Raw genomic sequence first — 13,735 nt, 5'->3', positions numbered from 1 at the left:
CTGGGTCCCTCTGTGCCATCCCACTCCTCACGCCAGACCCTGTGGCCTCCTTGCGCTACTTCTCTGCCTTAAACCCAGCCTCTGGACTTCATACTCCCCCTCTTGCTCAGAGAAGTGCGAAGTGGGTAAGCGATGGCTCTGGGAGAGAAAGGGGCTGTTAGCTCAGACTCAGCACTGTAACTGTTTTCCAGCTAGACTTCCTGTGTGCGGTGGGTTCCAGGCTCCCAGAGTCTGAAGGGCAACTTTGCTAATGGCGGGCCCGTTGCCCGCGGTGCTGATGGCGCAGAGGTGTGAGTGCAATGCTGAGGGAGCAGCCACAGTCTCCCATCGGCTGCGTGTTGCATTCGGGCTTCCGGTGACCTCATGGGCCTCAAGCATCCTTCAGCTGAGAGGTTGCGATGGGAGGAGGTTCAGAGAGAGCAGAGCACTGTGTGCTGGAGAGGCAGGGAAGGGGCTGGGCCCGGAGTCCTGTCAGGGCTGATGCACCCGTCAGCGTGGCCTAGGGGGCCAGCTGGGAGTCCACAGGAGGCAGTAACTCTACAGAAGGGCCAGCCCCCAGGAAAGCTCCTCCTGGCCCAGAGTGGGAGGGGAAGAGTGGGGTGGGTGTTGGAGGCCCCTGGCCCTGTTTCCTGTTGAGGAAGCAGGAAGGGTTAATACACTGCAGGGGGGACTGGGCCCCCAGCACATGCTCCCAGGCTCCAGAGCTGCACCCCCCCCCCCCAGGGGCTGCCTGCAGGCAAGCCTCCCACCTCTGAAGGTGCCGCCCGCCCGGCCAGCAGGAAGGGGTTAACACGCCCAGCGCTTCCTCCTGTGTCCTGTTACTGCTGAGGCAGACCTGCCCGGCCAGCTGAGCAACTTTCCTCCTGAGTGCTGCCTGCCGGCTGGGCATCCAAGAGACCGGCGGACAAGAGGCAGAGCTGCAGCCCGTTGGGGGGACCCTGCCACGCCCTTCCAAGGGGTCTACGCCTCCTTGGCGAGGGTGGGTCTCCGGGGCGAGAGTCTGCGGTGGATGGCTCTGGGGACGCTCCCGAAGCTGTGCCGCCCCCCTGCCGTGCAGGTCGGAGGGTCGCCGCAGAGGCTGCTCAGGGTCCCAGGGCTGGGGCCAAGGGAGCCTGCACCAGAGGTAAGCGGCCCCTCCCTGGCAGCCGTGGTGCCCCAGTGGAAGCTTCGGGGCTTAGTCTCCCTCCCAGGTTCCAGGGAGAGGGGTGAGGAGCACAGGGTGGTGGAGCGGGCTTACTGTCTCCAGTGGCCCTCCTGCCCGCAGCCCCTCCCTCCCTGCTGCCCCCAGGAAGGAGGACTGGGGGCTCGCTCCCCATCCTGGGCTCCCCATCCTGGAACCCGGCTCTTTGGCAGCATTCCTCACACACTCCTCCTGCTCCTCTCTGCCAGCCCCTCCTCCTCGGCCCCTGATGCACCTTTAGACTCAGGCAGCGCTCGCCCTACGCCAGGGCCCCCAGCACAGAGCTGACTTAAGCTTACAGCCAGAGGGCACTGCCACTCCCCACCACTGTTCCTGCTGGACCCGATGGAGGGCAGAGGCTGGCATCTGCCTTAGCCGAGGATGGGAGGGGGTGCTGGCCGGTGTGGCACGCCCAGACTTTGGACAAACTCACCCACGTGACTCTACACCTGGGTTCCTTCCATCTCCCTGAACCCCACTCTGGAGAAGCCATCTGCTTCCTCAGTTCTGACAGGTCCCCCAGTCCTCTGGGTCCTGGGAGGAGCAGCCCCCTCCCCTCTATAAAGTTCTTCTCGGGACGCTGTTATAGGAGAAAGCTGACACGGGGCCCCCCCAGCTGGTCCCACCCCCTGTTGGCCCTTCTCCCATTCTACACCCCCCCCCCCACCATAGCGGATGCCTCCCTCCTCCTTCCCTGCCCTGCTTCCTCTCCTGCCCTCTCCCCCATCTCCGAACTGGCCTCTCAGGCCCTGCCTTCTCAGTGTCCTTCCCTCCACCTGACAGGGCCTGGCTCAAGGTCACTGCAGTAATTCCATACCCGGCTGCCCAGGCCGCCGCTGCCGCTGCCACTGCCGCCTTATCGGCCGCTGGGTTTCTGTTTCACTCCCTTTTATTTCTGGGCATATTGTGTTCGATAAAACCCTTTGCTTGTAACACCGCTGGCAGGGCTCCCAGCCGCTCCCGCCCGCGTTCCTTCCTCTCCTCCTCCCTCCCTTCCGCACTCCCCGAGCCTCGCCCTGCCCCCTCTTCCTCTCCACCTCGGCCCCTTCAGACTTCAGGTGTTTCCGATCCCTCCCTTCCCCTAGCTCGGGCAGAGGTGTGCAGAGAGGGCCCTGCCATGCCCACCTCCCAGGAGAAAAGTTCAGGCAGGGCTGCAGCGCCCACACCGAGAGCCCCTCCCACTGCCCGGGCGGGCAGGAGGGCCAGGTAGAGCTGCTGCTGGAGTCGGAGTCACGATGCCTGACTGGTTCTGCTGGTTTCAGTGGCCGGCTCCGGAGCGGGTGGCGTGCACTTGGGGCGGGCTTCGGGACACAATCACTTCTCATCTTCACTCCTGCCACCCGCCAGCCCACCGCTCAGAGAGGTAAAGACAGGTCTGAGTCACTAGTGAGGGGGAGGGCAGGAGCTAAACCAGTGTGGGCCAGCGCACCCCCTCAGAAGGCCAGCTGGACAGAAAGGCAGCGGACAGAAGGTAGGCAGCGCTTTCAGCCGCCACTCTCCATCCCTCCGGGCCTCCCGAGGGACGCCGGCGTCGGGGCAGAGCTCGCCCAGGCACCTGGGCCCTGAAGGAAACTGTGAGGCCTGAGGGCCCCTGCGAGAGGAGCCCTGTGCTGGCAGACCCGGGCGGAGGGGCGAGGCGGTAGAACAAACTCCTTGTGACTCCCGCTGAGTCCCAAGGTAGAGCCGAGAGGTGCGGTCTCTGTGGGTGCTGGCATCGGTGGGAGTGCGTTGGCGAAAGTGGGGGCTCTGTGGGTCCAGCCGTGTGTGTGTGTGTATGTGTGTGTGTGTGTGTGTGTGTGTGTGTGCGTGCATGCCCACACCAGAGTAGTGGTGATGGCAGAGGGACTCCCGTGTGGGTTTCTGGTAGGGCTCTGGGAGGACATTTCTCTGACTTGGGCCTGTGTTGACTTTCAGCAGATGGCCCAGTCCTCTGGCTGTGGGGGAGGGCTCCTGGCTGCCCCTAGTCCCCCTGTAGCTGGGGTATCAGAGTTCTGCCATGTGCCCCAGGCCTTGGGTGGGGGGGTTCGGGGAGCCCAGACCAGCCTGGCCCTCAGGGAGCTTACCTTCTGGCTGTAAAGGTGGGGCTCAGACAGTAAAGCAATCAGATGAATTCATTACCAAACTGGTGACACTGACAATAAGTATTGGATTAGTCTTCTGGGGACCTTGGTCCCCGTGCCATGTAACTGTGGGCAGGCCACGGCCCCTCTCTGGCCTCGGTGCCCTCCCGTGTAGGATGGGGTGGGGTGGCTGGATTTCTCTGAGAGGCAGCCCCCCCAGTGCCCCTTCCTCTCTTGCCTGGCCCAGCTCGAGGTGCTCCCTCTGAGCTGCCCCCCCACCCTACTCCCACCTCTCTGGCTCACTCCTCCTCTCCCTCGCCTTCCGATCTCTGGATTCAGCTCAGCCATCACCGCCCCTGGGGCATCCCCACTGATTTTCCTAGCCCGGGTGCTCCCGCGCTCCTCTGCGCTTTCCTGCTGGGCGGTGATTGCCTGTACGCTCCCCTCCCAACCAGACGTGGGTGCACCGGGACTGGTGCCCTGGGCCTGGTTCAGAGACGGCCCCGGGAAATAGGCATTGAGTGAATCAAGCTACACCATCAATACGAGAAGAGAGGAAGGTGAGGACTGAGAAGGTGGAAAGGATAGGCCTTAAGCTAGATCCTGGCAGAAAGGGGAGAGGGCAGCCCAGCAGAAGCTCGGCCGGTCGAGTTCCTGGGGGTCATCGTTGTGTCCCTCACTGAGGGCAAGAACTGTGCTGTGTGTCTGCCTAGGTCCACCCGGAATCCCCACTTACGAGCTCCGTGACCTGGGACAAGCCGATCCTTCTCTAAGCCTCATTTCCCTTCTCTGTGAATGGTGGTAGTAATAACAGGAGCTTCGCAGTGTGATGGTGAAGATAAATGAGCTAGCCATGCCTGCTGAGTAATAAGTAAAATCAGACAAATAGAAAGTGCCCATTGAAGGCCGTTCCTGGCAGTAGGGACACACCGGACAGGCCTTAAGTGGGTGAGTGAGTGGTCAGCTAGGTGGGCCACCGCCCCTGAGCTGCAAACCCTCTCTTCCTCAGACCCATGTGGGACCCAAGGACGAAGCCGCCCTGCTGAGAGCACGGCGGCCCACCCTTGGAAACCGTGACCTCACGACGGTGGCCCTCGGCCCTCCACCTCCGGCTGGGGCGGGGGGCGCCCATCTCCAAGTCCCCAGCCATGACGACCTCCGCGCTGCGGCGCCAGGTGAAGAACATCGTGCACAACTACTCCGAGGCGGAGATCAAGGTGCGCGAGGCCACCAGCAATGACCCCTGGGGCCCGCCCAGCTCGCTCATGTCGGAGATTGCCGACCTGACCTTCAACACGGTGGCTTTTGCTGAGGTCATGGGCATGCTGTGGCGGCGGCTCAATGACAGCGGCAAGAACTGGAGGCACGTGTACAAGGCGCTGACCCTGCTGGACTACCTGCTGAAGACAGGCTCCGAGCGGGTGGCCCACCAGTGCCGGGAGAACCTCTTCACCATCCAGACGCTCAAGGACTTCCAGTACATCGACCGCGATGGCAAAGACCAGGGCGTCAACGTGCGCGAGAAGGTCAAGCAGGTGATGGCCCTGCTCCGAGACGAGGAGCGCCTCCGGCAGGAGCGGACCCATGCCCTCAAGACCAAGGAGCGCATGGCGCTGGAGGGCATGGCCATGGGCAGCGGGCAGCTGGGCTTCAGCCGCCGCCACGGCGAGGACTACGGCCGCTCTCGGGGTTCCCCGTCCTCCTACAACTGTGAGTGAGCCCTGGGTGCATGGCTGGGGACAGAGCGGTGGCCTGGGTTCCGATTCTAGCTCTACGGCCTCAGAGGGAAGTCATGCTGATTCAGTGAGATAAGGAGTGTAAAGCGTGAGGCAAAATGCCCAGCACATAGTAGGTGCTCAACAAGTTAGCGTAAACCATACTGTCAGTGTACATTTGTTGTTATTGTTGATTCGCTGTCTGGCAGCACAGGGTGGTACACGCGCAGGCCCTGGAGTCTGGTGGCATTCCTCGCCCTGCCCCTTCCGGGCCGTGCGGTCTGGACAACCGCCTCCCTGACCCTCAGCTTCCTCTTCCACAAAGCAGAGATAATCTTACCTGCATTGGTTTGATGTGAGAATTAACGAGACCAGGCCCAGGACTGCCCTCAGCCTTGTGCCCAGACACATGACACACGCTGCCCCATCGGTGGCGTTCCCCATAACCGCCCCGACTCGAGGGCACTGTCCTTGGAAATGGGGGGAGCCGTCGAGCGGTTCCTGGTTCTCCTTTCCATCCTGGTGGGGGCTTCCCCGGTCTGAGATTTATTCAGCATGGCCCTCCTTTCATAAAGCCCTTGCCAGTGTGCTGTGGGCTGGGAGAGCAGTGACCTTGGCTGGAGTGTCTCATCTTCCCACCCCGCTTGACCTCAGGCTGCATGGGGCCCAGCTGGAAGGGTCGGGGAACCTGGGTTCAAGTCTTGCTGTAGGACCCTGACCAGGCGTCCTTAGAGCTGTTTGCCAGTCTGTGAAGGAGAGAATAGAATCTTCATGGGGTAGGATGGGAAACATTACAGAAAGCGCCAAGCATGTGGCCTGGCGTCCTGTGGCCCTCGACTGCCCGTTCTTCTCCTCCCCTGTCTCTCTCTCTGAGCCTTGGCCTCCTGGAGGGGATGGGGTGTGGGAGCCCCCGAGTACCCTCGGGGTCACAGGAGCCACGATGGTCATTGCAGCTTCCTCCTCGTCCCCCCGCTATACCTCAGACCTGGAGCAGGCCCGGCCCCAGACGTCGGGAGAAGAGGAGCTGCAGCTGCAGCTGGCCCTGGCCATGAGCCGGGAGGAGGCTGAGAAGGTGAGGCCCCCCCCACCGGGGCAGCTTGGGAGGCCCCAGCACTGGGCTGGGGTTGGCATGGGGAGGGCGCTGGCAGAGGAGGGAGACGTACCTGGATTCGACACACCCTGACTCTCAGGCTCCCCCCACACTGGGCCCCAAAACCGTAGTCTCGCTCCCAAGGACAGCACAGAGCCTGCCTGTGTCCCTGGGATTGTCCCAGCAGGGATCACCTGCCTGCTTCCGGTCCCCTGGCTGGGCTGGAAAGGACAGTGCGTGTGTAGTGGGCTGGGGGTGGATGAGTGTGGTGGGGGCCTGCCGCCGCCTCACAGAGGGGAAGGGGGTACGTACGTATGCTGACAGACACATTCGTAGGGGACGCAGAGACATGCTGCCACCACCCCGACCCCATCATCAGCTACGCTTTTGTAGGACAGGGACAGCCCCTATGCCACCATCCTCTCTGCCGTCACCTCTGTGGATCCAGGCAGACCCGACAGGAAGCAGGGCTTAGGGAGACTCAGGGGACCCAGAGGAAAAGGACTGACCTTCTTGATTTTTAAACTGCATCTCATACCTCGACCGGGAGAAGACCAGGCCCACATTGTTGTTTGGGGTGGGCACTTCTCTCTCAGTCCCACATTCCCTTTTGGCCCAGGAGTGGGAATGCTGGGCCAAGTTCACCCTTCTCTTCCTCCCTCGCAGCCGGTCCCCCCAGCCTCCCCCAGGGACGAGGACCTGCAGCTGCAGCTGGCTCTGCGCCTGAGCCGGCAGGAGCACCAGAAGGTAGTGGGCTTAGGCTCCCGGTGCTGGTGCTGGTGCTGGTGCCGGTGGAGGTGCCGGTGGAGGTGCTAACCGGGCATTAACCAGCCTCCTTCTGCTTCACTTAGTGGGCTTGCTGCGCCTACCCTCTCAGCCACCCCCCACCCTGCACTTTTCTCAACTCAGCTCAGGTCCCCTCAAGTCCACCCCGGGCTGCCCATGCTCTCCTCACCCACTTTGTGCCTTCTGCAGGAGGTGAGGTCCTGGCGGGGAGATGACTCCCCCATGGCCAACGGTGCTGGGGCCGCAGTTCGCCGTCAGCAGGACAGAAAGCCCGAGAGAGAAGAGAGAAAGGAGGAGGACAAGCTGAAAACCAGCCAGGTAGGGAGGGTGCTGGGCTGTGTGAGCTGGCAGAGCCTAGGAGACGAACTGAGTTCATGTTTGTAAAGAGTGCAGAACAGTGCTTGGTATACAGTAAGCACTGCCTACCTGTTTATTCGATGAAAGTGGGGGTGGAGGGGGTGCAGCAGCCCTAGGTTGGGTCCCACACTGCATAGGCTGCTGACGAAGCTGATGGCAAAGTGGGATGTAAAGAATCCTGATCAGAGGACCCTTCGAATTGGGATCTGGATTCGCTGCCACTTTAAGGTTGCGGCACGTGGTCTTGGCCTTCCTTCCCACCTCTGACGTGCTAGGATGGCACGCCGTGCAGGTGAAGATAGGAGGTGGACCCAGGACATGGTGCTAAAAACATCCTGAGCTCCTGTGCACATTCTCCAGAAGGAGTAGGCAGCTGCTGGGAACAAGGCCACCTTCCAAAGCTGTCCACGCTACCCCTGGGGTTCTCTGTCCCTTTTCTGCCAGCTCTGCGTGTTCACTGGGACCGGTTTCTCCTGGACACTGCTTAGGGAGGTAGCCTTGTCATATAACCTGCCTTATCACTGATGGGCTGAAGAGCAAGACGGTTGAGGGCAGGCCTGGGTTCTGGCCTGGCTCAGCCTCTCCCCGGCTATGTGACTCCAGGTGAACTGTTTCCCCTCTCTGGGGCTCATCTGTAAAGTGGGCACACCACCACCTTGCCTACCGACCGCATAGGGCTGTTGGGAATACCAGGCACTAAATGGATGAGGAAACATTTTTTTTAAGATTTTATTTATTTTTGGAGAGGGAAGGGAGGGAGAAAGAGAGAGAGAAACATCAATGTGCAGTTGCTGGGGGTCATGGCCTGCAACCCAGACATGTACCCCAACTGGGAATCGAACCTGCGACACTTTGGTTCAATCAAAGTTCAGCCACACTCAATCCACTAAGCTACTCCAGCCAGGCCTGAGGAAACATTTAATAAACTGAAAAGCACCATGCAGAGGTGAGGGGTCGTTACTAGGTGTTTATGGGATGCATGAAGGAGAGAAGGAGCCAGAGTCAGGTGGACAGGGCAGGGCCTGCCCTCCTCTGAGCCATGACTGCCTCTCCTCTCCGCAGTCCTCCATCCTGGACTTGGTGGACATCTTTGCACCTGCCACAGCCCCGCCCTCCACACACTGCTCTGCTGACCCATGGGACATCCCAGGTGGGTATGCAGGGCTGCAAAAGCCCCCAGGCTGGCCCTAGAGAGCTCCTTCCTTCCTGGCTTCTTGCTGGCACCCCGTTACCCACAGCTGAGAGCCCCTGGGCAGGTCACCTATGTCTCTGAACCTCAGCTTCTCGGTGACATGGTGTCGTAGAAAGGAAGGGGGAGCACACCTGAAGAGCCCAGCTCATGGGAAATGATCTCGGGAAAGTGGTTTTGTTGCCCATCACCCTGGCTTTCCTACCACGGCCAGTCCCTGACTACAAAGGTAGCCTGAGCTGCCCCTGCCCGGGAGTCCAGGCTCCTGGGATAACTTGCTAGCTATGGGCTCCTGCTTCCTGGGTGGTTCCGAACTGGCATCCAGAATCTGTGAAATGGATCCCTTAGCCTTGCAACTTGGTCTGGGTAACTGGGAAGACCCTGGACTGGGGGTAAGGGTCAGACTGGGGTCATGGCTGTGCTGTTCCATTTCAGGTCTCAAGTCCAACATAGAGCCCAGTGGCTCCTCCTGGCCTTCTGCAGACCCCTGGTCTCCAGTCCCCTCAGGAAGCATCCTGTCCCGAAGCCAGCCATGGGACCTGCCCCCTACGCTGTCCTCCTCTGAGCCCTGGGGCCGGACCCCAGTGCTGCCTGCTGGAACCCCCACTACAGATCCCTGGGCGCAGAACTCCTCCCACCACCAACTCCCCAACACTGGGGCTGACCCTTGGGGGGCCTTAGTGGAAACCTCCAACACACCAGGTAAGCAAAGGGCCAGAGGGTGTGAGTAAGGAGCTGAAGGACTTCTGGGTCCCCCTCCCTTTGGGGATAAGGCTGTTAGGAGGGCTGCTTGCTTGGAAAGAGGTCAGTCCAGTGCCTGGTCTTTTTGCCAACCCATCTCATCTCCCTTTTCTTCCTTGGCTAGCTCTAGGTGGCACCTCAACCTTTGACCCATTTGCCAAACTTCCAGTATCCACAGAGACCAAGGAGGGGCTGGAGGGGGCCCAGGCCCCGCCCTCCGGGAAACCCAGCAGTCCTGTGGGTAAGCGGGAGGCAGAGGAGGATGCAGCTCTGGGGAATGGGTGGCCACCCAGGAGAGGGCTCTGTCCTCTTCTTCCTGCCGAGTGACCCATCCCTCTCCATACCCGTTTGTATTTCAGAGCTGGACCTGTTTGGAGACCCCATCCCCAGTTCCAAGCAAAATGGTACCAAGGAGCCAGATGCCTTTGACCTGAGTGTAGTGGGAGAAGCCCTAACCCAGCCTAGCAAAGAAGCCCGAGCTCGCACTCCTGAGTCCTTCCTGGGCCCCTCAGCCTCTTCCTTGGTCAACCTTGACTCCTTAGTCAAGGCACCCCAGGCTGCGAAGACCCGGAACCCCTTCCTGACAGGTAGAACACCCCCTGTTCCGTGGCAGGTCTCAACCCTGTAGACCCCCACCCTTCCTTTCAGAGCCCAGCCCTTGCCCTAGAATCTTCTTCTTCTTCCCTATTTCTAAAACCCCAGATACTGTCCCCCTCCAAGTTAGGGCTATGTCCCTGGCCCACTGCAAACCCCCTACCCACTCTCGTTCTGCAGATTTCAGCGCTCCATCCCCCACCAACCCGTTCGGCGGGGTCGAACTGGGCAGGCCGACCCTGAACCAGATGCGAACCGGGTCGCCGGCGCTGGGCCTGGCTGCCGGCCGGCCGATAGGGACGCCGTTGAGCTCCATGACCTACAGCACCTCCCTGCCCCTCCCACTCAGCAGCGTGCCAGCTGGCGTGAGCCTCCCCGCCTCAGTCAGCGTCTTCCCAAGGGCTGGCGCCTTCACGCCGCCGCCCTCCAGCCTGCCGCCACCGCTGCTGCCCGCATCGGACTCTACTGGGCCTCTCCATCCCAACCCCCAGGCCAGCACCAACCCCTTCCTCTGAGCACCTTCCTGCCGGGGCCGCCCACCTGTGCGCGGGAGGCCCCGCCCCCAACGCTAACGGGGTTGGATTGTGTTCCCCTGTCCTTGGGGAGAGGCGGGGCTACCACCCAGGACCCGCCCCCGGAAGTCGAGACAGGCTCAGACTCCGCCCCGAGGCCACTGGGGACCCTGGTCCAGGCCACCGCAGACCCTTTGCAACTCCTGGAGCTAAAGAGTGATGGCTGCTCGGGGATGAGACCGCGCCCCCGTAATAAAGACTGGAACCCACGGTCTCAGCTCTCACCAAGTGGACTTTCTGCGGGACGTGGCGGCCAGGTCTGGACCACTGCGCAAATCAGCGGCTGCCATGGAAATAACTGCTCCACACTGTGGGGGCCCAAAAAACGCTCCCACTTTCTGCACAGCCCCCTCAGACTGGCACCTTCGCTTCCAGACGCTCCCTAGGCTCCCGTCCATTTGATCATTTTCAGTCATTTATCACACACGGGCGCCAGATTGATCTAATAGCAAGGAACCCGTTTATTGAGCACTTACGTGCTAAGCACTTTAGACAGATCACTTCATTTAATCCTTGCAACAACCCTCTGAGCTAGATAGCATTACTCACATTCAGGACTGGCTACATAATTCGTGGGGCCCAGTGCAAGATGGACGTGTGGGGGCCCCTTGTTAAAAACTGGGTTAAGAATTTAAAAACGGGGGCAGCAGAGCATTAAACCAAGTGCAAAGCCCATTTTATAGGTGAGGAAACTGAGGCTCAGGGAGGTGAAAGCTAGCCTGGGGGAGGGACTGGGATTCAGCGTCGGTTTGGCTTCACTGGCCTGCAGGTCTCGGCCTCACAGCAGGTTTCATTCGCAAATGTTGCCTGACTGCTGAGAACAAAATGCTGAGCTTGCCTGCGGAGGAACAGAGAATTGCTAGGCCCACAGCCTCCAGCAGCTCAGAACTCAGCAGGGCGGGCAAGCCAGGCCCAGGAGCCCCCAGGCCCCTTGGTTCTACTGCGTCACCTGGAATCTGGCTCTGCCCTCCTCTCCTTTCTCAGGGCTGGCAATACACTCAACCTTAGCCATGCAGAGGGAGCCCGAAGGCTTATGTGGGGTCTGAGGAACCAAGGGAGAGGAGGAGGGCCTGATTCTTCATCCAGGTGGGGCACCATTGTCCCCCTCCCTCCTTTTCTCCTCAATGCTCTCAGGTCACTTGAGTGTGTCCTCAGTGCTCAAGGGGCTGGCCCTGCTGCCAGCTGCACCCACTTCGAGGTGCTAGGGGAAAATGGCCTTCCATAGGCCGGAAACACCAAAGCTGGGGGAGACTCGCAATGCTGGTCCCCTTCCTAAGGCTGGGGTGGGGCAAGAGGATGTTTTGTTATTTTGGAGGGAGTCCTACCGTGGCCGTTGAAGGCAGGATGGACAAGAGCACCTACTTAGGAGTCAGACCGACTGAGTTCAAAACTCTGCTCCAAGATTTGCACATAATAATAATAATGATGATGATCACTCAGTAATAAGTGGTTATGCTCCCTGGCCTTGAGTAAATTACTTAACCTCTCTATGACTCTGCCTCCGTTTCCTTGTCAAATGGGAACAAGCGTTCCTTCTTTATGAGGTCGCTGTGTGGCTCCTCCCAGGCCGCTGCCCACTTGGCCCAGGGTTCACCCTCTCCAGAGACTAACCAGGAGGAGTGAACCTGCCATCGCCCCTCATTGCTGATCTGCCGGACAGTGCCCAGGGTCCGGCCCCCGTCTGTCTCCATCTGTGGTCTCTGACCACCCTTCGCGCCTCCCCTGCTTGGGCTTTCCTCTTCTAAACTGGCTGTCACTCGGACACTGCTTCTTTAACCGCCCCCCAAGGGGTGCTGTTTTGATTCCCACAAAGAAGTTGGTACCCTTGCTCCCCATACCTGCTTCCAGACTGTCTTCCTCCCGTAAGACCCCCTCCCCCTCCTTGAAGGCCGGAGCCACGGGGCCGTCCCGCCTCCTCCCCACCTGGGGCTGTGTTCCACCTCATTCCTGCCGTGCTTCGGTCGTGGCTCACAGTCTTTTCCTCACCCAGGTCTTGCTCAATCCCATGTGTCTCTATCGTCAAGAAGGCGGCCTTGCCGCCCCATTATGTCCCAGCCACCCTCACCCATGGTCACACTGGGGGAAAGGTGTCATCATTCCAGATTCCTCCACACTCAGGGCAGGCTTCCTGTCCTCTGATCTTACCGTCACTGCTCCCAGGGAGCAACCATGAGACCCTCCTTTGCCAACCCTTTCGTTACGCCAGCTTCTCAGCCATTTCTCTCCAGATCCTTGGTTGCCTCCTCCCAAGCAAACGCTTCCCCCAGGCATTTGTCATGATTAGCCTCAGCCATCCTGAAAGTTTCTCTCCCCTCACCCCGAGGGTCCATCCGGTCCATGTCCCCTTCTACTCCATTGGCCTCTGCCGTCAGCCTCGCCTCACCGGAACACCGTCTGCCAAGCCCACCGCTGACATCCGTGGTGCTAAAGCCGGTGGATCTTTCTCGGTCCCATCCCATTTGGCTTCTCTGGAGTCTGACCACTCCAACCCTCCCCTCCTTGCAGGCCTCTGTCCCATTGCCTCTGGGGCACCACCCTCCCCTGTTTTTCCTCAGACACTCCAGCCATTTCCTCCGGTCTTTCCTGGATGCACTCCTGAGTTCCTCAAGCCCAGCTCTGAGGCTGCTTTTCCCCTCTCACTGCAGCCTTCCTGGGTGGTCTCTCCCACGCCTGTGCTGTCGCCACACTGAACACCCCGATGCCTCTCGCCCACCAGCCTCTCCTGTACATGCCGGAGCCTTGTCACGTCTGTGTGTACGTCTCAAGGGCACCTCAAACCAACACGTCCAAAACTGACCTTGTGACCCCCCACCTAAGCCTCTCCCTGTACCTCCTCATCAGCAAATGGACCCCCCACCCAGCACAGGCCCCACTCTGCGAATCACTCCTGACACCTCCTTCTCCCTCACCGCCAATGCTGACCATCTTTCCCCCTTTACAGACATCCCCTCCTATCTCCACCTCCACCCGGTGCGGGCCTCGGCCAGCTCCTCCGGGCCTGCTGTGGCCTCCTAACCACTCCTGCTGTCCATCCTGCCCCTTTCTGGTACATTCTCCACTGGGAAGCCAGAGAGAGCTTTCCAAAGTGCAGGGTCGCTCCCCTGGCTGAAGCCCTTCAGCGGCTTCCTTCTGCTCTCATCAATAACAAGAACCCCTCGGGGCTTGGCCCCACCCTCCTCCCCAGCCTTCATCTCATCTGCCGCCTCCCTTCCCCTGGCTCCGCCCTGCTGCCAGGCTGGCCTGCAGTTCCTCCGCCCTGACTCACTGCTCCGCCCCAGAGCCTTTGCACAGCTCTTTCCCAGGTACTCCTCATCCTCCTCATCCTCTTGTTCTTCGACGCCTGCTACACAGACCTGATTTCCTCAGGGAAGTCCCCCCGCACCTTGCCTCTCTCCCCAGACCGGTTTCCTTGTCATTCTTAGTCATTGCCTTGTCACAGTGGGGGGTTGTG

At 60.4% G+C, this 13,735-nt stretch overlaps 1 protein-coding gene across 8 annotated transcripts; it reads left to right on the top strand.

Moving 5' to 3' along the window:
* Positions 1-417: 417 nt before the first annotated feature.
* On the top strand, positions 418-11,777 carry EPN3 (epsin 3). 8 transcript variants are annotated; one of them, XM_036033754.1, is made up of 10 exons: positions 831-1,123; positions 4,250-4,950; positions 5,909-6,027; positions 6,712-6,792; positions 7,021-7,149; positions 8,251-8,338; positions 8,813-9,079; positions 9,249-9,359; positions 9,478-9,705; positions 9,893-11,777. In XM_036033754.1, exons 2-10 carry the CDS (start codon positions 4,389-4,391, stop codon positions 10,225-10,227), a joined length of 1,920 nt encoding a protein of 639 aa, XP_035889647.1. In that variant the 5' UTR covers positions 831-1,123; positions 4,250-4,388; the 3' UTR covers positions 10,228-11,777. The 8 variants fall into 8 exon arrangements, with proteins under 8 accessions (XP_028377163.1, XP_035889649.1, XP_035889647.1 ...); XM_036033755.1 differs by having other exon boundaries at positions 834-1,123; positions 5,939-6,027; positions 9,243-9,359; XM_028521360.2 differs by having other exon boundaries at positions 834-1,123; positions 9,243-9,359.
* Positions 11,778-13,735: the final 1,958 nt, after the last annotated feature.

Source organism: Phyllostomus discolor, chromosome 8 (assembly GCF_004126475.2).
Source record: "Phyllostomus discolor isolate MPI-MPIP mPhyDis1 chromosome 8, mPhyDis1.pri.v3, whole genome shotgun sequence".
Lineage (NCBI taxonomy): Eukaryota > Metazoa > Chordata > Mammalia > Chiroptera > Phyllostomidae > Phyllostomus > Phyllostomus discolor.
Note: the sequence above shows the minus strand (reverse complement) of the source record. Positions and strands in the feature narration are given on the sequence as shown.

Coding starts and splice junctions, on each gene's coding strand:
- EPN3 (XM_028521360.2), top strand. CDS start 4,389: ATGACGACCTCCGCGCTGCGGCGCCAGGTGAAGAACATCGTGCACAAC. Junction 9,360..9,477: donor GAAACCCAGCAGTCCTGTGG/GTAAGCGGGAGG, acceptor TTTGTATTTCAG/AGCTGGACCTGTTTGGAGAC. Junction 9,706..9,892: donor CCGGAACCCCTTCCTGACAG/GTAGAACACCCC, acceptor CTCGTTCTGCAG/ATTTCAGCGCTCCATCCCCC.